The sequence below is a fragment of the Oreochromis aureus genome, linkage group 7, assembly GCF_013358895.1.
Source record: "Oreochromis aureus strain Israel breed Guangdong linkage group 7, ZZ_aureus, whole genome shotgun sequence".
Classification (NCBI taxonomy): Eukaryota; Metazoa; Chordata; class Actinopteri; order Cichliformes; family Cichlidae; genus Oreochromis; species Oreochromis aureus.
In genome coordinates, this window is record NC_052948.1 from 8994131 (window position 1) to 9018312 (window position 24182).

Consider the following 24182-nt stretch of genomic DNA (forward strand, 5'->3'; position numbering starts at 1 on the left):
ATTAGTGGGAGCAGAAATGCAGGAGAAGGAGAGACGGATGAGACTCGGGTCTCTGTGGGATTGTGTGCAAGGACGGCCAAGTTGGCTTCTCCATCCCCTTGTACCTTTATGTCCCCCGCCATGTGTCTCTGGATGCAAAGTCACTCCCTTAGCTCAGATCACCTCTGTAGCTTGTAATACTGAATGACCAAGCTGTGTTTTTACTCCTGTGGCTGCAGTTGTACTGACGATACAGCTCTGTGTATATATGTGTTGAAAGTTAGACATTAACCTAGACAAGCAAGGTTTTTCTGCCTCCCTTTGGGGCATGAAGGGTATAGAACAGTTCTTATACCCATTCATTTGTTCTATATTGGGCCTGTTGTGTGTTTTCAAGGTGCCTTCTTTTTCAAATAATTCATCTGAACTTTTTTTCTAATGATTTAACTTTATGATATTGTTGTTTTGCCGTTGAACCTGAAATATACTCATAAAGGTTTGTTGCAATATGTTTTTTTGGCATTTATCTACCATATTAAACACGTAGTTTCCACGCTATATGCTCCACAGTAGATAAAGATGAAATTGTACCAGTCTAATTTGTGTTTCACACCCAATATGCATCTCTGCCGTTCCTGCGGCAGCCGTTATAACATGGGAAGTGCTTAAGCCTTTCCCGCTCTCCGACTGTCACTCCCTACTAACTTCGAGCCGTGCTGAAGCCTTGTGATGCCTACTTCCCCCTGACTCTCTGTCTCCACCAGTCGTAACCAGCAGCTCCGTGATGCCCTGTGATGTTGTTTCTGCAGATGCTGGTGTCTGTGGCGATAAGGCCTCACAGTTGGGCAATCTGATTGGATTAGGGGGCTCTTTGAACAAGCCCTGACTGGCTGTTTGCCGGGGGGATGCAAATGAGCTCCTTAAGAGGAAAGCAGGGACTTGACCCTTATTGGGCATGGCAGTATGGACAGTGGCACGGAGGGAGGAAGGAGGGGTGAGAGTGCACCATCTGAAAGCTGAATTGTGGAAAGTGAATGGGTGAAAGTGTATCACTGGCAGACTCTATCTCTTCCTCTCTTTCTCTCTTTCTCTCTCAGTCTGGATAAGTGTCTTCATGGTGCCGCTGTCTTGCCTAGCCGGTCGGCCTTCTGGCTTTCTGGCTTAGCTCATTTGTGTCAGAGCCACTCGCTGCTGTGTTTCACCCACTGTGACAGCCACTTAACCTCCAGGTCTGGAAGTATCCACAATTAAGGTTCTTGACCCAATGAACTGAAGCTCAGCTTAATCAGCACCACTGTTCTAGCCAAGATTCGATCATTTTGAATCCAGACAGAGATCCAAAACAACAAAGGCGAGACTATCTGAACTATTTTAACTGCCTACTGCTTTAAAGTTGTTGGCCTGCAGATGTATGGGGCCTCCATGCAGCACAGCTATAGCTCATGTACCATAAGTGCAGCAGCACAATGTACAAAAGGGCTCCGTGAAGTTAAATATAGACTAGAGGATCAAGTGGTTAATAAAGTCACATCATCGGATCTGAAACGGTTCTGCCAATCATGGTGAAGCATGACGACAGCTGCTCAACAGACAGAAATATTTGCTTGTTGTTGTCTGGATGGTGCATTTCAAGCATTTTCCAGTCATTGCTGTGGTATTCATTTCCTGTTGTTGACAAAAATCACTAAAGTGGGTGGCAGCAGATTGACGTGTTAGAAACAGATGTATTTTGAGGCCTCTATCTGCCGAAGACACTCGTTTCACCAAAATAGGAACAACTGTGCTGCAGGTTGATTAAACTTCCCACCTGTGTACATTTGGCAACATACCACAGAGCAGAAAGCCAGTTTCAAGGTCAGGAAATTACCAAACTGCTGGAGTGCTGCTTGTGCTGGTTGTTGCACAAGTGATACACAAACATTCTTTATAGTCAGTGAAAAAAGACGTTCCACACCAAGAGAAAGACAACGCCATCCCTCTGGTCTACTGAACCTTGTGTGCAACATGTTAACGTTGTGTTAATGTTGTGGTCTCGTGTCATTTAGGTGCAGCACTGTGTGGATTCGATGTTTGAGAATCTGCTGTGGGGGCTTGGAGGAATCTTATGCTGTTTTATGTGAACACACAGACACACTCACACATGCTAAATGACCTCTTACTGCCGGCAGAGGAAGAAAGTCAGGTAGGGGCTGTAAGTCATGCTAGATAAATCCTGCTTTTGTACCAGAGAGACAAGGTTGTTTTGGGTGCAGATGGAGAGAGGATTGGATGAATGGAGTGGTGCCTATACAGTTTTAAGAGCACATCCCGCTGTTAAAGGCTTTGTAGGCAGCGTGGCCCTTCGCTCACCCCCTCCTCTCCCCTGGGGGGGTTTTATCTGCCCATTTCCTCCTCTCGTGCTGGGCCCTCGGGATGCCTTAATGGTGCCATGTTCCCTGTCAGTCAGATATTTAAATGGAAACCGACCATGAAAGTATGGCCGCTCAGGGCTGGCTTGCCTGTGCCACGTCCTTGCTCTCAGCAGCTAGAGTCAAATTCAGAGACCCAAACTCCAGCCCCGAGCTCCAGACAAGCCTGGGGAGGGGGAGTCAGGCTCAATCTGCAAGTTTAATTTCCCCCATCAGGTTTTAAACCTGTTTACCTTGCAGATTTGATCAAGGATACTGATGCAAATGGAGGCAAAGGCTCCTTGCTCTGGAAACCTTATGTCCAGAGGTTCATTGATTCATGCTAAATGGGTTCAGGCATCATTATTAATCACTCACTTTATTTAATTGATATTGTCCTAAACCCAGAAGAATATTAGTTCCTCTGCACGAGCTGCATTTGTTGTGTGTTTGTGTAACTGATATTGCTTCACTATTTTCTTTCCCCACAGTTATAATAATCACTGTGACAACTGACAGCTGCAGGTGGTCTTACCAACCCTCACCAGACAACCTAATTTAACCCAGTAATAAATCTCTGTGCCCAGTTGGCCATTTTAGCTGTTTGGCACGGGGCACTGTAAATTCACCCTAATTAGATCCTCCCTCTACTCCTCCCACTCTCTTCCTCCATCCCCCCCCCCCCCCAATCTCCTCCCCTGCTCATTGGTACATATGCTCATACACCTGGTCTGCATCGTTACCTGTTTACAAATGACCAGGCTGGTTCTGCTGGCTTCAGCATCCACTTCACCGCACAGCAATGAACGTCTCCCTCTCTCGCACTCTAACCTCCCCTGTGTCATAATTAGACCTCAGAGCTCATGTTTGCTTAATATTATAATCTAGTACACCTGCATTTCTCTCTCCATAGTGCATCGGTGTACCATCAGCTGCAACAACACCTCCAGTCCCCCCCTTTGACCTCATGCTGATAGAGATTTGGAGTTTATGTTAACAGAAACTGTTAGCGAGCGTGTGTATTTTGTTTTCTCCACCAACACAGTGGCACTGAGAGGTTTTTGTAGCTTCTCTAAAAGGTACTGCATAAGTTTTGCTCCTGCGTGTGTGTGAGTATCAGGGGTATCAGTGTCATGGCTAATGGTTTCTAGCAGGGGTGCCTGCCTGAAGATTTATGCCACAAATTAGTCAAATGTGATCAAACAGCCACCCAGTTAATCATGCAGGACCCACGTTTATTCCTACTTTATCTACAGGCATAATTATAGACACCCATTCCTCTGACAGGCCAACGCCAGGCCCCTGCGGAGTGATATTGGGAGGCCGCCATGCAGCGTTGTCACTGTGATGAATGTGTTAGTGGTGTGGGGAGTGTTTTAAACATGTATATACTTTACACCCCCTTGTGATTGCTGTGAGTGAAGGCATGGCCCCTGCAGAACCGGTGTAACTCTTACATGCGGACCCTCTTCCTAAATAAGTATTTGTGTGAATGAGTCTAGTCCTTCGTCCCTCTCCAGCTTCACAATTTAAGCACTTCAGGTATTAACAAATCCAATTCATCATATGACTCCCAATTCATTATGTGTTAAGTGTTGACTGGTTAAAGCCAGATCTATCACTCACCGACTCACACTCCAGCTGCCTCCTCCATAGCCTTACACGACTTGGAAAAGTGGGAATGGGAATCATCCAGCAGTATTCTGTTATTCCAGGCCATTACCATGTGCCAGGCTGGGAAAGAGATCCAGTGATGTGTGCTGCAGTTTGTGATTGGAGTGGATCCTCTCTCTCTCCCCCTCTGACAGCCATTTTAAACACTCGTTTATGCAGCGCTTTTAATATCAATAAGAGAAGCAGGCAGGCAGGCGGACAGGCAGCAGTTTCTTATACACACACACACACACACACACACACACACACACACACACACACTCTCACACATACACACAGAGTGACACACACGGCCTGGCTGGAAATCAGCAGCCTCCATCTCCCTGGTATGACAGGGTGTGGTAATTATGTCTCTGTGAGAGTGTGTGCTGTTTGCTGGGTGAAAAATGATAATGGGGTGATTTTTAAGTGCCATATCTCCCGCACGGGTAATGAAAAGTACTTTTAATCCAGTCGGAGGAACGGAGGGGTGGAGGAGAGGAGTGGTTGGGGAGAGGAAGCAGAAGGGTCTGTTGTGATGGGAGGAGAAGAGGAGGAGTGGAGGAATAAGAGAGTGCTCTGAGGGTGGAGGAATGCTGATAGAGGGAGCTGAGGAAAAGAGAGAGATGGGTGAGTTCTGTATGGAGATGAGGGGGAGAGGACAAAATGAGGAGCGAGGAGAGGTTTCAAGGCAATCCGGTGGCTGAATCATGCGTGTGTGTGTGTCTGTGTGTGTCTGTGTGTGTTCACGTGCATGTGCGATAGGGGGGCTTGTGTTGTTGTGCTAGGGGAATGCCTAAGTCTTGGCATGATGCGTGAGCTCAGCAATTAGAATAATTAAGAGGGACTGACAAGCTTTTAGAGTCTCTCCCCCTTCCTCTCTCTTTCTCTTCCTCTCTCATTCACGTTCCAGCTGTAAATGTGGAGTATGTCAGACAACACTATGTCAGTTATGTCAGCTTAACACACACATGTGTTTGTTAGAAGCCTGCGACTGTCAGGTGCACGAGTGCCAGCTAAACGAGGGAAACCCTGCAAACTGCGTCGGCTCTCATTTCTCTCACCCACACATTCCACCTAATTTGTGCACACAATAAAGCTTGCTTTAACACAAATGTGTGTGATACATTCGTGCTGGGGAAATCTGTTTTTGAGAGGCTGTGCAGTAAAAGTGCAGTTCGCTAATATTATCCAGGAGTCGGGATTGCTTAACAGGCTTATTACACATCACAAGTGTAGACTGAAAGAACAGATCTGTTGTTATGCACATGCAAGGTTTTTTGTGTGTGTGTGTGTGAGAGAGAGTTCACTAATGACTTCACACCCCATTAGCGCCTTTGCTTGATATGTCACACTTCATTATGTACTTAAATCATTGGTGCATAAACTTGGAAAGTGTGCGTGCATGTATGAAGCATGTTTTCACTAGGGAGTGTGTGGCTATAACAACTTTTGGCTGCAACTCTCTCCTTGCATATGAGACCGATGGGCATTACTGTTTTCTTTTGGGACATTTTCAGGTTTTTATATGTTATGTGAACCAAAACTGTATTGATACCTAATAAAACTATATGGCACACTGACAGGCTGTGTTCTATGCCTTAATATGGAAAGAGACTGCACTAATAAGTGCTCGATAGTGGAGACATATTCATTTGTTCAGTTATTCACCTTTTAGCTTTGTGACCAATTTGATTCTTTCTCCGTCTCAAGCTTGGCAATGAACTCAGGATGATTGTTACCGGGTTAGGCTGCATAATCTGTATGCAGGACACCTCGGAGCCACAAATAAATGCCCTTGTCTAAGCAGATACATTTCTGTTTAAATCTGCTTAAGATTTTATAATAGGAGTTTGATATATGGAGAGTTTATTTGTATTCATAATTTACACGATCTCTTGTGTGTGATTCATAGGTCAATTACTCAAAGAGCCACCACTGTCCAAACATTTATTCTACTGTTTAAGCATGCCTTTGTGTATAAATCCATCATCAAATCCTAAGTGTGAACCGTGAGTGTGTTTGCATGCATGAATGTAGGTATCAGTGTTTATGTGCACACGCCTGCATGCGTGCATGTGCACGCAGCGCATGTGATATGTTTTAATTCATGGTAAGCAGACAGCAGTGCAGCCAGGCAGGTTGGTTTTATCAGAGTGTGTTTATCTTAATTCCCCTCAGTCTCTTTCAGTCCGACCATCCATTACCCATCTGAGGAGGCAGCGTGCTCTCTTGTGCCTTGCACACAAACACACAAATACACACACACACACACACACACACACTTGCCATGCGCTTAAAATATGATGATATGACTGTGAGAGTATTACTCACCTTGTGTGACTGCCTGTGTCATTGTCAGTTTCTTATGCATTGTTGCCTTGGCTTATATAGGAGATGATGTTTTCATAGCGGTCCATTGTGACCTTGGCTGTGTAAACAGGTTTGTAAAGTAACCATAAGTGAAGGAGAGGAGCAGTACTGACAAGGACCTATAAACAGGCTAAGCAGGCCATGCAAACATGACACATATCGCACGTCACGTCACAGCGTATGTCACAGACGGCGCTTTAAGGACAGGTGTGTGTGTCTACAAAGAGAGAGGGCATCAACTTGTAAACAGCGGAGATCCACATTTTCATGCACACATTCTATGTATGCTCACGCTACATCACCCCCTGCGTGGAGAATGACAAGCTCTTTCGAGGGTATGACCCTCTCCCCACGCTGTTTGTCTTTAGGGTCACGTCCTGGCCTCTAACTTTTGACCCCTGACCTTTAACCTTAGTTTGTCAAGCACCAGACACCAGGACTGCGCTGACAGCTCCCAAAGCCCACTGACCCCAAAAACAGAGAGAGAGAGAAAGCCGCAGACAGAGGTAGACAGATTTGACTGTCGACCTCTCTTGGAAGGGAACAGCACACACTCAGCATGAGTTGAACAGTTTACCTGTTCAAATAAGTCAGCGGTGCTTTTATTTTATATGAGTAGTGGCTTGGGCAAAAAGAAAGGGAGGTGAAGATTGAGGAGAGGGAGAGAGGGGGAGGAAGTGAGGAATGAGATGGGAGGACAAACATGGGTGAACCTGGCTAGTGGAGGTCACACTCTGCCTGAGGAGACAGGTGCCTTAAGATTAGCCTCCACATTAATAGCCTTTACTTACTCACACACAAACGCTCTCTCACACACACACAAAGACACACACACACTCACACACACACATGCATACATGCTGCAAGCCAGTCCTACAGAACTCTTATACCACAGGGACGCGGAACTAGTGAGAACACAGCTCTGACTCTCATATCCTATTTATACATCCTTTCCTGTACATTACAATCCTATTTAGCTCGCCCTGCTTCCTACACAATCCTATTTATGGACTCAGTCCCACCCCACCCCACTGCCGCTGCACACCCCCATACCACTTTCGAATCCTATTTGTGTGCCCCCTCCTCCTGTATGCAGGTACCATCCATCCAAAAGGCTGGGTGTGTAAGCTGTGATTCAGATGAGTGTGCGTGTGTGCTTGTGTGTGTTCACCAGTGATTTGTGCGGTAATGTAGCACTGAAATTGGAGTAGTCCATGCAGGAATAAGAGAAGCACTGTTCTTGGACTCCTTTTGTTTGCCAACATTAGTCAGTTGTATTGTGACTAACCAACAAGCTTTCTTTTTTCTTCTCTGAAGGCAAAAAACTTGAATTTTGTTTTGGAAATTCAGACTGTCTTCTAAAAGTGAAACGAACCCAAAGTAAGGTGAGACCAGAGGTGTTTGCCCTCTACCTCATCCTCTGTGATCTGATGTAACACACTGCACATCCCCTTCACTGCATTTACAAATCATCCTTTAGACAAGTGTCTGTGTCTTCTGTCCCATCCTATCTCCACCCGTCCCTATGACAGGCCTCTTATCCTCCATTAGTGTATTTAAACAGGACAAAGTGCCTGTCCATATCACGGGCCTGTCTCCACCTGACTCCGCTACCTGTCACTCAAACAGTGATATGAAAGCTTGCTCATTCTGTTTGAAGATGGCAGATGAAAGGAGAATGGCAGTCCCGGACCTGGTCGGCCTGACAGACTAGATTATAGTTGCCGATCCTGGAGAAGGAGGAGTGTCGGAGGGGAGAGGGCGAGGATGTTCCTGCCTAACTGGATTAGGAGAGCGGGTGAGGGAAAGGTGTATGGAGAGCAAGGGTCTCTGCCTGTCTTTATTAGGAGAAACAGGTGTAGCAAAGTGGGCGTGGAGAGCCGTATGCCCGTTCATATTAGAGAGACAGGTGCAGGTCGGTTTTCCATTGGTGCTTCGGTTTGAGCTGAAGAGCCCGTGTCTCACAAACAGACGTAACGATGAGCCAGCAACAGGAAACTTTGCATGCCGAAACAACGTCTTGTACTGATGAAACTGAGAGGGAGACAGACAGACCACCAGAGCACAAGGAGCAGTCACTGTACTGCTGGGATCGACTTGTTTGAGTTATATTTATGCTTAGTACAAGTCAAGATAAAGGGATGAGTATGAGACCATTTTATGATGCTGTGTATGTTTATACTCTTATTAGATAAATGTGTGTCATACAAATACATCACTAATGAAAAAGGATGTAGAGCAGAGGTGTAAAATGTTATATTTCTGGGGTCCTTTACCCAACAGTATGCTAATGGGGGTCACCGAGGTTTGGACCTCGGGAATTTTTCTTCTAAACAAGACTGTAAAAATGGTCATGAATCACTGTGATGCTCTAGTAGTAACCAACCTTTTCACCTTGTGATATTTTTATTTCAAGTGAGGGAATAATTCTGTGTAACATTTTGCTATTTTTTCGTATTTCATAGTTTTTTAGTGTAGTGGTTTACACATTCGCCTAACCAGTGAAAGCTGGATTGCAACAGGTCATTGAAGTGCAGGTGTTAGACCTTAAATGTGATACTGGACCTCACTAATTTCCAAATCCTTCTTACGGCCGTGCACAACAGGCTTTAATCTGACCACCAAGAGCCACCAAACCTTACTCTAAACATCACACGTGTAAATCGTTTTGTATGGTTATAAAAAAAAAAGTCTCCTTTCAAAGCACAAAACCATCTTTGTCATAGGTCCTTTCACAGTGTGCCTCCAGGACCAGGCAAAGAAACAAAAAAAGCACACAGACGCTAAAGGTGAAAACAATGCCAGCCTTGCTGCTGCTGCTGGTAATGACTCGTCCCATTTGGCAGACATTTTTATCCAAAGCAAACACCCGAGTGAAATGTGTGACTGAGCTGAATTTATTAATCATTCAATTAACTAAATGTTCCTTCTTGGTGCGGTTCAGATGAATAGACCGTCAGTATTTAATGCAATCTCATTCTCAGCACACCTCAAGAGAGGAAGCTGAGAACTTAACTGCTCTGCAACTCTTTAATTCCCCCGCGCCCCCGCCCGTCGACGCCTTTTATCCGCATTACTCATTCCCCGGTATGCTTTTGTCATGCTCATTTTTACTTTATTATTTCTGTGCAGGGTAAATCCTGATTTCTTCCTCTTGTAGCAACAGTTCAAGTCGCCCCGCAGTCTGCCGTCTTCATTTCTTTTCCTCTGTGTCTCTCTCTTACCTGCGCTTAGATAGAGGCTTCTTCTGTGTCTTTGGGGCTGGCTGGTAACGACAGTCAGGGCATTCGATCGTATCAGACTATCAGGCCAGTTCAACCATAAATTACCTGCAGCTAACAAAGCGTGATGCTGTAACTATTAAACAGGCAGTCAAAGTCACCCCGGCCCACACTGCTAGGTTACACCATCTCATACAGTGTATGAAAGTGCAGGGAGAGTGTTTGTGTGAATGTGGCCAGTCACCCACTGAAGTGTCAATATTCTCATACAACGTCAAACAGAGATGGTAAAAGCTAATAATACAGAGCGGGGCAGCAAAACTATATTCACCTTATTTCTTTGCTGCTATAAATTTAAACTGACACACATATGATTGTTACTGGTCTTTGTACACAGCTTAAACATAAATGTGTGTAAGTTAATAACCTTTCGAATTAATATCATTGTAGAAGAAGAACAACTCATCCTATCAAACTTTGCAAATGATGCTTTTAAAAGCAAATCCTTCCTGAAATATGAGGATGAAATAACGATCTACAATGAAAACCAAATTATGATATATATAATGATAAATAATATATAATTAGAGCCTCAGAGGATATCTGTGAATTTCTCCAGCAGTGAATTTCAAAATACGTCCACTTCTTTCGAAGTCCTGCAAATGGTGCATCATCGTCTTCTCTCATAAGCTAAGAGAAAACAGATCATACTCAGACTATTATGTTAATGATAAAATGGCGTTTGAAGTAATTAGAAATATGTTTAATTTATGTGGGTTCTCGGTCGGCTGCTGTTGTAGCTGTGTCCACTGTTTCTGTATGTTTAACTATTTCTTGTGTCAAGACAAAGCTGTGCCTCCCTCTCTCCTGGCTGTATGCGCAGGTCTGTGTTGTTGGCTAATTGAGAGCGTGTTCTGTGCTGCCCTGGAGGTTAGTGTTGGCACACACACACCGTAACAGGACAAATGAGAATACACCCTGCCATCTGCCCAAGAGAGACACTCCCTTGCCCTCTCCTTGTCCCTCTACCCTTGTCCCTTCTCTCCTTTTATTCCTTTCATCTCATTTTTATTCCTTCACGCTCCCACCTACTCCTTTCAGCCTACAACCCTCCCTCTGTGTTCCTCGTATTTTCTATATGACATTACTACACTTTGATCCTCCTCTTTGTCTCTTCTGTGCTTCTTGTTTCCTCTTTCTTCTTCTCTGCTTCCTGTCTTTCTCTGCCCGGAGCGAGTCAGTGAGAGGTGTGTTTGTGTTGTGATGCGGGGGCCACGAGTGTGAAGGTGTTACTGTACTCCGGCCTGAGACTTTCAGAATGCGATCCATAGGGAATGACACCGAAGGTGACCCCGGGTTGGTAACCTTGGAGACCAACTTTATTAAAATGAATTTGAGTAGAGGGGCCATCCTGACAGCAGCATAATTACATCGCAGAGCATCAGCACTAATTTATGCAGCCTGCATTCAACCGGTCAGGAGTGCCGAGATGGGGTCAGCGTGGACACGCAGAAGGCACCCACACACACACACACACTCTCTCAAGAACATATTGGCATGCACACATGCACACTCTCACCCTGCCTTACAAACACACAGCTATGCACATGGATCAACATACCAGTAAAAATAGGTAAATATGATTTTTTTTTAAGTAGCACAATGCACACACAATCCCTCTGTAGTGTGTTTACTGCTTTAAGGGTCACTGCGTGTTTGAGTGTATGCAGGCATGTGTGCCTGACCTGTGTGTTCCAGACACTCTGTGTGTGTGTGTGTGTGTGTGTGTGTGTGTGTGTGTGCGTGCAAAAAAGTGTGTGTGAGAGAGAGAGTATATTTAGCGGTGTTATTGAGACAGGTGCTGGACAGGTCTTATTAGTGTCAGAGTCTGCTTAGCTGCTGCAGAATGATTGTAGGCTTGCGCTGCTATAAAAGCATAAATACTCACCAACCACTTCATTAGGTACACCTTGCCAGCACTGAATTGGACCCCTTTTAGCTTCAGAACTGCTTTAATTCTTTGTGGCGTGGATTCAACAAAGTGCTGCAAATATTCAAACATGTTGAAATGGCAGCTTCACACAGTTGCTGCAGATTTGACGGCTGCACATCTGCGAAGTGACTCTTCTGTTGCACCACATCGCAAAGGTGCTCCATTGAATTGAGATCTGTTGACCGAGGTGGTCATTTGAGTAGAGTGACCCAACTGTAACACTAAAGAAACACGTCTGAGATGATTTGAGCTCTGTTTCAGAGGAGGGATACACTGTGGTTATAAAGTGATGGACGTGGTCCACAAGAATACACAGGTAGGCTATTGTGTTCTCAGTGTTGCAGCAGAAATCAAGAGTCATTAGATCAGGTGAATTTTTCAGAGTCTCTTTTTTTAGACCATTCTTTATGAACCCTGGAGAAGAATCTCAGTAGATCCGCAATTTCTGAAATACTCATAGCAGTCTGTCTGGCAGCAACAACTCTACCACATTTAAAGTCAAAATCACTTTTCTCCCCCCTTGAAGAGCTGTACTAATAAAGTGTCCAGTGAATGCATGTACAGTATATACATATTCACAGATAAAACTTCCACATATTTTTTTTTAATAAAAGCCCAACAAATGAGGAGAAGATGAATACTATCAGTAATAATTACCATGTAATAATAATAATAAAGTATTTGAATGTAATATTGTAGATTGTGATAGCTTCTCATTCACTAAATGGCCAACACTTCAAGATACCCAGCAATGTAATTCGCACGCTGATTAGTAAGCTCCTCTGTAGTCACTAGGCTCCCTTAAAAATGATGCCTTTTTAATTTTGCTGTGTGTCCCTATTTCTCAGCCTGGTTACAATACAAACAACACTGCCATCCTTTCCAAGAATACAAGTGCAACTTCTCTGTGTTTGCTTCTGGGTACCAGACGCTTTCCAGTTTCTGTTTATACTCTGATTCTAGTCCGTCTTCTACTGAAGTCCTTGTAGACGGTAAAAGCGTGATTACATTTAAAAAAAAAAAAGCAGACTTGAAACCATCAGCTAGCATCAACTTTTTAATTTAATTTAATTTAATTTGTATTTTGCCAACAATGACCAATAGACTGAACAGGAAGTATTGCAGGGGATATCAGATATCATGGCTACCAGAAGCCCCCACCCCCCAAAGTGTCCTTCGTCCTCAAAAGCCAATTCATCAGACAGGCTGATGGGTCGAGAGAGTGGCACACTGCTAACACTTAAAGATAGCCATCCCTCTGTGCTCATTATGCTCAATTAGCAAAATCATTAATGCGATAACACAATTTTGATAATGTCTCATGCTTTTCAGTCAGGTTGCAACACAAACACCTCTGCCATTCTTTCTAGACACTGCAGCCTTTGTGTTTGACAAGTTTCCGCTAGGCGGTCATGAACTCCATGAACCTCGTGAACCCGGGGAATGCAAAGTAGGTCGAGTAAAATGTAAAGCTGAGAGAGGAAAAAGAGGAGAAAGTAGAAGAAGAACAGGAACAGGAACAGGAAGGATGAAAAAGAAGAAGACAAAGAAGAAAAAAAGAAGATGAAGAAGTCATCAGTGGTGAGAAAATGAGAAAATGAGGAAAGTGTAAGAGTAAAGAGGGTGCATGGAGTGGATGGGGGACATGGATATAAGTCACAGCTCCAGTTGCTCAATTGTAGCCGTTGTGACCAAGGGCACGCTAATCTATCCCATTAGCAGATCTCTCCGACTCTCTCATAATGTTACTGCTAGCTGCTCTCCTGTGACATGTTCCTGGTTTGTGTGTGTGAGATACAGGAGGAGTTTGTGCATGTGTGTGTGTGCAGACACAGTGTGTATGAGACAATGCTTTCCCTATGTGTGTGTATGTGTGTGTGTATAATGACAGTTCAGCTAGTTGCTCTCCTGTGAAAATGACACGTTCCTGCCAAATTAATATCATTACTATCAGAGTTTAATGGGCCAGTGCTGCCTTCTTATTTAAAACAGAACATCCCTCTCTCTCTACCTCCACCACAAGGGAAGGGGGTGGTTGGAGAATCGGTTAGAGGAAATGACTAACTGAACAAGACAGACAATAGGTCCAGATGACTTTTCTCTAAGCCACAGAGATAGATGAAGGGAGGAAACTGAACTTAGTTTAAGGTTAAGTCGAGTTTGACAGCAAGATAACTTAATATTTAGAATCAGAATCAGGGAATATTCAAGTATTCTGATTCTCATTTTGATTCTAAGGATAAACAAACACGACAACACAGAACACTGTTACAGTAAGATTTTGGATTTCCGTGTTGTCGTGGTGGATTTTAGGGATGACTGGAAAATTAGCTGCTGCTACTGGCTTGCATTGTCTTTTATGTGTAAGAGGGCAGTTGCCTTTTTTTTTGTTGAGGAATATCTTGCCGGTGACTTAAAAGTGTGTTTTACAGTACAGTGTTGTGGTCTGTGGTTTTCATTTTCTTTTGCTGTACTTTTAAGCAGGAGAGCGTACAGTATAAGCAGTATCTGCTCAGGTGTCATTCTTCACTCAGAGTCAGCGCTGTGATAATGAGTTGATGTGGAGGTCCACTCTGCAGGCTGCCTGTAAATGTAGACTCATGCATGGTTGTGTTCACACACATGTGCGCATTTACACAGTCAGTTTACACCTGAGTATGACTATTGCACGCTACGCTGTGTGTATGTGTGCGTACGTTTGAGATTTGGAGTGTGTGAATATGTCAGGTTGCCGCAGGAGACCAATTAGCTGGTGCATCAGTGGGAAGGTGAGCATACACACACCTGTGTGTGGCCCTGTTACACCAGCTCATCACACAATCACATACGGACAGACAGACAGCATTGCTCTGCTCATAATAGAAACATACTGACTGACACTTACAGTACGTTGACCATATGGAATATTGGCTTCACTGTGTCAAACTGTCAGACGTGACTCACTAGCGTGCGTTATTCCAACTAACTTATTACCAACTTAACAAACTTGTGTGAATTACAGGTTATCTGGCTGGTTGTCTTTAGCTATATGTACTTTATTTCTGCGCAGTTCCTCACATTAAAGTGCATCTGCATGCCTTGTAGCACTCATGTGCAGTAGGCGAGATGAGGGAGGGATTGAGTCCAGAGTTGCAGGTATCATGCACTGATGCAATTAGGTGAGAGTGAAAAGGAAGATCACAGCCAATAAAGCAGCCAGGCCTCTTCATGTATAATTCAGATTTTTTATGGTGGGCAATGCACCCATATGGACATGCTAAAGGAAGACTAAGGCTATTTCGAGCCAGAGAAAAACCCCTTTAAAAGCTAATCCCTGCGCCAGAGTCCTACACCTTTTACTGCTCCTTTTTAATGAATAGGTGTCCAATAAGGCCTTTTATTGTCTTAGCATATGTTGCTTTTATTAGGGGAAAATAATTAGGTTGTGCGGATCACTTCGGAAGTCCTCTCACAAGATAAAAATGAGATAGTTTCACAGTCGCTGCGCAAGTCCTTCCGACTCCCCGTCGTTTTCCCCTTGGATGCCTTGTGTCCTAGCTCCTTCATCTCCTCCTCCTGCTTCGTTTCCTACTCATACTGGTCTCTCCTTACTTCTTTATGCCCTCCCCTCCCCTCCTTGTCCTTTGCATTCCCTGCACTTCGTTTCTTACCTCCTCTTCTATTGTTCCCTTGAACATGGGAGCATTAAATGTATGCAGCAATGTCGCATTGGACTGCACATTTACACAAGCATATAACAGTCGAACAATCACTGTGTGACAGGAGGCTGTTGATGACTGACACTTGGTTGATCTTATCTGGCGCAAAAGGGGTAAAGGGAGGGCCGCGGAGAAAAAGGAGAGAGAAATAGTGCAGAGGCATTGGGGGTTTTGCTGCGCTTTGTGTTGTGTTCTGTCACTCCTGCAGTTTACCCCTCTGCTCCTTTTTCTGTTTGCCTTCACATGCTTCACTGTATTACAGAAAGAAAGACTGTTGGCAGTGCTCATCTGTGATTCAGGGCTCCAGGGAAAGAGATCCTTTTACCTCCAAGAGGTCCTACTATGACCATTTACCCGTGAGGCCTCAGTTACAGCGGGTCTGTACGCCCACTTCAGTGAGTTATGGGGATGGAGGAGGATGAAGTTGCAGGGGAATAAGGATCTACACACGGTTGATGGAGAAGATAGGGCTGAGAAAGAAGCAGGGGGTAAGGCAGATAGACACAGAGAATGAGGAGGTAGGATAAAGGAAGGGAATGTGAGGCAGGGAGGGGGGAAGCTGGTCCCTCCATCCTATCCTTAATGCCCCTCAGGGGAGCACGATGCCTGTAGGTGAGTATTAGCCATCAGCCTGTGGGCTAATGGACATTATGAAATAGCGTTTAGTGCATACAGATGACCAGAAGTACACTAGTCACTGGAAAGAACCATGATGCGAAGATCTGATGTTCTCTGGCGGTCTAACCAGGCTCTCAGTTTATACAGTTTTCTTTATTTTTTTTTAAGAACAGAGCACTTAGACTTTTGGTTATCTAACGTGACCTCAGTCAGGGTGACGGAGGCCACCTCGGATTCATGTTTGTGAGTGTCAGGGTGCTTTCTGAAGTGTGCGCTGGGGTGTTTTAGGTGCTAATCTCTTCTCATCTTGGTTGAGTGCTCAAGCTGAATAGAAGGGCAGCTTGTTTATCTGTGGGGACCGCATTACCCAGGATTCCCTCTACAGCTGGGCCGGGCACGCTCAGCTGAGCTGTCAGCTCGCAGAGGTTACCACAGCTGAGGGCAAAGATGGCTCTGAACGCACACCGTTGTACACACATAAACTGCACAAAAACCAAGCTTTGATTTCAATGGTTATTTATTAAATGTAAAATATCTTTAGCACAGATTAAAAATCAGACACCTCCATCTATTTTAAACATCACAGGTTCAGGGTGGAAAAAAAAGAAAAACATTCCTGGAGCAGAATCACAATCAGTTTGGAGTCCCACTTTTCAGGATAGTTACTCCACGAGGCGTGGCAGAGGGCTGAGGCAAAAACTGCACTCCTCCTGATCTCTTTACTAAGACTACAAGCCAGGAAATACTTTTCCAATTGAGTGCCGTAGCCTTATGACACTGGATGGTTAAAAACAACTTTTCTCAAAGTACTTGTCTTTAGAATTCAGGTGTTTTACTGGTTACAAATGAGGACAGAAGACATGTCAGTTTTCCTAAAATGGGACTGTCTAAAATGGGCTAAAAATAGTCAGTTCTCCAGATTATTAAACTTAGAAAAACACCCAATTTGTACCTTTGCACATATATAGAGGGCCTTCACACTGCAAACACTGATTTACAGTATGCTGGTACAGTATGTGTGCTTCGGGCCAGGAACAAACTTTTCAAATTGTGTCCCAGGCGCAAAGCGCTTTGCCAACACTTAGCACTGCTGCTGAACTGGAGTGCCATCACAGAGGTCAGCTGGTGAACACTCCCCCTCTCTTCTATTCTCTGCCTCAACCCTCGCTGCTGTACAAATGCCAACTGACAACAACTGACACAGATGGTGAGCAGAAACACAGGACAGGCAAAGGGAGAGAACCACCCACAGGAGTAAGAAAACAGGAAGACTCTACACACACTGTCCAAGAGAGGATATTGCCTGACAATATTACCAACGCATTTATTTTAAACTTTTTTTTTTTATTTGAATCTTTTACTTTTTCTACTTTTTTATATTATTTTTTATAGCACATGCCATATGAGAATTTGGGGATTATAAAAGTACCTGAAAGAATTGCTAGGTGTTCAGCATGCATAGCCATTAGTATTTACAGGTTTGTATGTACAGGGATGGGCCAAAAACAGACTGCTCTACAGTACTGGGTTATTTACATCCAGGTCAGAGGGAGAGGTCAATGACATAACTACAGATGTGGGGGTCGAAGGGTCACATGCACAGGGTCAGAGAAAGCTTATACAACTCGGACGATGAAGACACAAAACAGAACACGGCAAAGTAACAATACTGTTAATTCAACATCACATCTCCCCCACGTACCCTTTTTGCTTTTGATACGCTCAGTAAGATGTTCTCAACAACTGGTTATTGCGTAACACTATACAAGGACATTTCTATTGCAAGTCCATGAGGTCCTTGGGTATTGAGTCAATGCTGAGATTGGAAGACTTGGATCTGGTCCCAGAGCAGTTCCAGAACCGGAGTGTTGAATCCCAGGCTAAGTACAGGCTTATTGCCACTTATCAGCAGTCAGCTTATTGCAGGGTGTTTTGTAAGTCTTTCCTCAGTATTTATGTTTATTTTTATTACCCACAAAGGAAGATCTACACACACGTAATCTATAAAACCTGCTTCTGCACTCGGCACTGGTTTATCATATTGCTGAGATCTTTGCATTTTATTTTTAGCATAGAGAAACATTTTCGGTTTGGAGTTGTTTTGGTTGGTTTGGATCCTCCATGTCTGTTCCCTTCCTCTCTCTCTCCCTCCCTCCTAGAATCAGTGTGGTGGTAACAGAGCTAGTTTTGTTTTGGGGAATGTGAAAGTGAAGTCTGAAGTCATGCTTAAGTCTAAAGTGTTCATAGGAATTGCAAGATGGTCGTCTAAAGGATGTAAAGGGTTCCCTCTTAAAGCATTTAAAGTAACATTTGTAACTGCATTCCTATACTTGTCTCACTTTTTATTTTTTGGACTAAAATGGCTTAAGAGGCCGATTCCGGAAGAGTATCCAAGGACGTCTTATTTTTTGGAGCTTAAGTTAGTGTCAAGTCAGCTTCTCTGGGTAGACGTTGTAGCTCTGGGTACCATAGATGTCTCTCTGACAATAAAACTACTGTAGTCAAGGTAATGCTTCACATTAAGGTGCACAGTATAGACAGACACACACCCATCATTTTGTAGACAGCTTAATTTACAGACCTAATCTACAGTTGAACTTGGATTAGAAATCATCTTTGGACGGCAAAGATGTGTTCGACGCACACTGGTTTAGTGACATTACCTTCTGGGTGGTTGTTCATGTGTGTATCTGTTCGTGCTTGAGCGCAGATACACACAGCCTGAACACAAGAGTGTAACTGTAAGTGTAGCGAAATCGTTGCCCACCACCTACTTGCCAGGTATCTGCAAACACACACACACACACAGTGATAAATGGCTGTGGTGGGTGGTTGAGCATGTTAATGCCTAATCTCATCAGCCTTATCTTTTACAGAGGTCACAAGGTCAAGTGGTGAGGGGGATGAGCTAAACACCAATAAGATAGCACATTGCTGGGCACACCGCACAAACAGCCCGTGTACTGCTCCGTTTGTCACTAACTGCATGCGTGGCAGCCAGCAGAGAAGCTTTTTCTAAAGAATAGAAATGCCTTTCAGATTTCAGCCACATAAATCTCGATTCTGAACATGAAAGTTGTTTTTTTTTTTATATCAATATTTAAACCCAACTGTTTGGTAATTGGACGCAAACAAACTCGTCTGAAAGTCAGCCAAGTTCAAGGTGGTGTCAGGGAGTCAGAGCCGGCGGCACTGAAATCTTCAGTGAAGTTTGAAAGGCATTTGGCTTTCAGACGAGCTAAATCAGATGCCCTAAGTGAGAGAGATGAGTTGAACTGAGTGCGTGTGAACCTGCAACTCAGAGACACTGCTTGGCATTTGTCGGCCTTTGATATGGCGACATGTGATGTGGATGAAGTTATCGCCTCACTGGCAGGTGAGACAGACAGCGGCACACAGAGAGATGCTGCCTTTTTCATCTGCTGTTTACGAGCTCTCTCATCACGGAGCACTTCAAACACACTCAATCTGCTTCTGCGACGTTACACACCAGGGCTCCTCCTGGTGGAACTTTACTCAGAGCTTAGAGGGAGTTGTGTGTGGGTGCCCGTTTTGGTTTGCGTGTGTCGATGAGAGAAACATTTCCTGGAATCTGCTTTATGTGTGTGTGTTTTTGTGTTCGTAGCATTTGCATTTTGGTGCATATTTTTGTACTAGGCTGTGAAAGCATAAATGCTTTAGATGACATAGGATCTTGCCACTTTTAGTGTGCTGGCCTGTGCTTTGGGAATCTGTTCAAACAGTTGGCCTGTAATGTGCCTCCATTACGCATATGTGTACATTTGTGTGTGTTGCCCGCGTTTGACTACTGCATATACGTGGTTGTCTCAGTGTGTGCCAGTGCTCTGTGCTAAACACTAGTCTTCAGTCATCACATCAGTGTTCCCTCTCATTCTTTCTGCCCCCACCCCCGTCTCACTCTCGCTCCCTCACATCAGGAGATAAAGAGGCGAGCCATTTCATGTGGCCGCATAGAAGTCGTCTCCAGCCCTGGAGTTTGCAGGGAAGCTGTCACAGCAGCTTTTAGCCGGAGCTGCAGCATGAAAGATCCCTCTTTGAGCGGTCGGGTTATGTGTGTAATTCTCTCTGACGTGTTTATTCTGCCGCAGTTTCAGCTTTCATTTTCAAATGTCACAGAAATCTCCCTCCGTGAATATCCCTGCTAATTACTGACTGATGGGATGGGGTGTATTAGAGAACTTAGCAGGTTGCGTAAAAATACCGTTTCACTTTTACAGCGCGTCTCGGCTTGAGACGACGTGTAACAGAGTGATTTTTCTGGGCTGAGTGATCTTCAGGTTTAAACTTGCCTTGAGAGGAGAATTACTGAGAAAGAACTGGAGGGAAAACCGTGCGACGTGTTTGTGTGTTGTACGCAACAACTAAAAAACTTTTGATTTAAATACTTAGTTGTACTTGTATTTTCCAGCACTTGAATATTAATAAACATCACGTGAAAAATATACATATTGATAATCATGGCATTGAAACCTGCTGTTCACACATCGCACATCAGAGCTGTAGTTTCCCTGGTGATTCCCATCCAGACAGGAGCTGGTGTAATATTTTTGTTCCTGCCTTATCCACTGTGAGTCTATACATCTGTAGCATTCACATGGTCCCATATAGCGAGATGTCCTATACACACCTGGCAGAGAAATAAATAAATAAATATATGTATATAAATATATATACAGTAAGGAGTTATATGACCCAGTCATCGGGATGCAGGGAGTGGGGAGAGACAGCGTGTGCACGAGTCTTTTTTCCCCCCCCGTAGACACAGTCCTGCTGTCTCTTTTTGTCTGTGTGTGTTTGTGTGTATGCATGTGTCCGTCTTTGTGTGTGTGGGTCTCACAGAGGACAAAGGAATGTGGTCAGAGTCTGCTTTATGTCCTCTGTCTTTTCCTCCATACAGCACACATCCTAAAGTCTGCGTGTCATTAGATGAGTTCTCCATATTTTGTCTGCTCCTGCAGGCTGACGCCGCCTTGCTGTCTCAGCGTCGTGAGTCGTCCACTGATCTTCTTTTTGTGTGTTTTTTTTTTTGTCTGTCCACAGCAACAAGGGGCGGCCACCACAGTGTACTGTGCGGTAGCACCGGAGCTGGAAGGGCTGGGCGGCATGTACTTCAACAACTGCTTCCGCTGCCAGCCATCTGCCCAGGCCCAGGATCCAAGCAGTGCTGCCAGCCTGTGGGAGCTGAGCGAGCGCCTGGTCGCAGAGAGGTCAGTGGGCATACAGGCCCTCTAATGGACAGAAGACGAAGAGGAAGAGGAGGGCAACTAGCCAAAGAGGAATCAGAAAGGAAACAGCTGATGTTTCGTTAGGTGTGGACTAACTGTACTCTGACTGCACTATGTAAGAGCTGCCAAACCATGGAAGCCCATCTGGATATGTCACATCACTACAGCATCTAAAACACTAAATATACAGCACAGGAGGGGATTTCATATACAATCTATTGAATTAGTTAAAGTTTAAGTGAAGTTAAGCTCTGCTGTAGTATTTTAAAACCGGGAGTGGGGGAAAGGGGAAGATCTGAGCCGAACCTGTCACAGTTTGTTCTTTGTCTGTTTGTCTCTGTAACCTTTCTAAGCTCTAAAGTCCTTTTTTTCCTCAAACGTCTACTTAAATTAGTTGTAAACAATGTAAACAAAATGCAAATGAGCTGTTTTGATAACAATACAAGGTTTAACTATTAAGCATACACTCTACGGCATATGCATCTGATTCCAGCAATAGTGGGCTATCAGCAAATATAATGTCTTCCCAATTAATGTCTCTAAGTTCAGTGTCCTCTTGTCTAGTTCTATGTTGGTGTTTATGTTTCCTATTCTGATACAGAGAGCGTTTGCTAATCGTTGTGCTAAATCTTTTTGGGTAAGAAGAAATAAATAATAATGGGCATGTGAAACTTATTGAATTATAAACACAGTAGAGGTATGATTCTAATGGCTATGTACACAATTTTGCAATAATTATATTTCTTATCAGTGTCCCTATTTGTTTTCTGTACAGTATTTACAACATCCTGATTTCTGGCCATGTGCTAAAGGGGGGGGTGGACATCATATTTTTTTCTGCTATTTTACTCAACCTAAGTATTGACAATCTATGCTCTGGTAAGTTACAATTTGGAGATATTTACGGGTTAATCTTTGTCCATTTGAATGACAAATACAGAAGGTGGAGAATTTTATTTACAGAGTCCAGGATCTTTAATTTCTTCAGTTCTCCTTTTTTGTTTTGTTTTTAAATCATCCGCTTTAGTATTGAACTCCGGCTTTGGATTTGCTGTGGATTGGTTGCCCTGAAGCCACAGGGGGTGGGACGCTTTTGAGACATTGTGCTTTATGGCAGTCCGGATGCTGTAGGTTGGTCTTGAAACAGCATTCCAGTGTCATGATATCTGAAAAACACACACACACACACACACAAAGAGAGAACAAGTCAATAAAAACCTGTTCCACAGAAATATGTGAATTCCTTCTATAGAAGTTCATTCATCTGAAGACCATTAGGGGGGGATATTTGTGTGGGAAGCTGAGAAGTAAGCAACAAGTCTAAGTACGACAGTTTCCAGTTTTCCAGAGTGTACTAACCAAGTATGAACATCACAGAGTAAAAGAACCTGTTTTTACAGTATTTTTCCCCCTCTGACAGAACAGGAAATACACTCATCATGTATTCAAAGAACAGATCAATCGACGCAATCGCACGTTTGACCAGCACCCTCACACATGAATCCTCATTGTGTTTCCTTCTGTAGAGAATCATCAGAATGACACAGCATCACAGTTATACTTAATATAATATACTCTCACGCATGTATTGTTTCTTTTCTTCCCTTCCTGGCAGACATACTGAAGAGAAGAAAAAAAAACACAGGAACAGACAGAACATTCAGAAACATGCTGTGCCCTGCACAGAAACTGATACTGCTGTTATAATCTGTTCTGTACCCAGAGTACAGGTGTCTTATCGCTGTCCTTTCACAGCACTGCACACACCTGGAACAGAGATGCAGTACAAACACTCACATGCACACGCACACACACACAGAGCAGGAACAGTCAGCATCCCGCATGTACAGTACAGCAAGCAAAACAACATTTTATTAAACTGTCCAGAATCTTTTGCCTCTTTATTTCGCATCAGATTGAACAAACGGTATAAATAACGTGTGTTTAAAAAATTGTTTTAGTGTCTGAAAAAAATAAAAATACAGAAATCTGTCATACGCAGAGGAGGAGTTAAACAGTAATAAAGGATGTTCCCAGCCGCTGTCCATGGTGCTGATAAGGCTCAGGCCCTTTCCTGGCCATACTTTGGCAAACATGAGAATTTGCCTACTTGTCAATCAGTTACAGAGCATATTGTGTATGTGCTGACATGAGCCTCTGTGAGAGACGTTTTCCCCTGCCCGAGTGTGTGACTGATCAAGTTGTGAGCAGACGTACTTGCCAGTGTGTTAAGCACGTCAGCTGTTTAGTTTCCCTCTGTCTTTTATTTTGATTTAGTTGGTCTGCCCTGATGTGTTCCGTTGTTTTGTCTTTGTTGACTTCATATGTGGTTTATTAAAAGTGTTTGGGTTTTTTTGCTCTATTGGGTCTCTAAAAATTAGGTCTCACTTCTTGTTCTCACACTTCACCACTACTACAATATAACACACTACACTACAATATAATCTTATTCAAAGGGATTCTGACTTGTTCAAATAGTTATGTTATTGTAGGCTCTTATAGCCTCCTGAAATGATCTTAAAGAGTGTAATTCTACACCTGGGACTTCTGTAATGTCAGCCCGCTTTCCCCAACCTCTCTGCTGGAGGAGAAACTCAGAATAAAATAACCATAATGCTGTTTATGACTATATATCAAGAAACTGGTGCTAATGATGAAGGCTGTATGCTGGAAACACATCAGTTTGACTGATAAATCTCAGAAGTGCTGCAAATTTTATTTTATCACAGTCTGACACCAGCTAAAGCACTTTATACACGTGCGATCATGTAACGTCGACCATTTGTGGCCTACAGATATCGCCGTTCTCAACTAAAAGTGCAGGCTTAGTCTATCAGTAGCAATTCTATGTAAGCTGAGCATTTAAGAAAGCCTTTGGCAGAAGGGCCAGATTCAGAACTCAAATGAGAATCTTCAGGAGAATTACAAACAACTAGACTTGTATGCGGGTGTGCACTGCAGTGGCAGATCTGTGGGTGTGTGCCTGAGTGAAGTGGGAGGGTCCTGCCTGGCTT

At 43.8% G+C, this 24182-nt stretch overlaps 2 protein-coding genes across 4 annotated transcripts in view; one reads left to right on the forward strand and one right to left on the reverse strand.

The window, feature by feature from the left end:
* The window catches only part of wwox (WW domain containing oxidoreductase), a 134395-nt gene extending 110865 nt beyond the window's left edge, over positions 1 to 23530 (forward strand). Inside the window, exon 10 of one of the 2 annotated variants that reach the window (XM_031737213.2) lies at positions 20984 to 23530. In XM_031737213.2, the coding sequence (XP_031593073.2) occupies positions 20984 to 21175 (192 nt within the window). In that variant the 3' untranslated portion in view covers positions 21176 to 23530. The remainder of the gene's footprint in view (positions 1 to 20983) is intronic. The other variant, XM_039615091.1, reaches the window with a different exon arrangement.
* The window catches only part of mafb (v-maf avian musculoaponeurotic fibrosarcoma oncogene homolog b (paralog b)), a 58916-nt gene continuing 56841 nt past the window's right edge, over positions 22108 to 24182 (reverse strand). For both annotated transcript variants that reach the window (XR_005613832.1, XM_031737217.2), the window contains one exon: positions 22108 to 22334. The gene's annotated coding sequence lies outside the window, so the exon portion shown is untranslated. The remainder of the gene's footprint in view (positions 22335 to 24182) is intronic.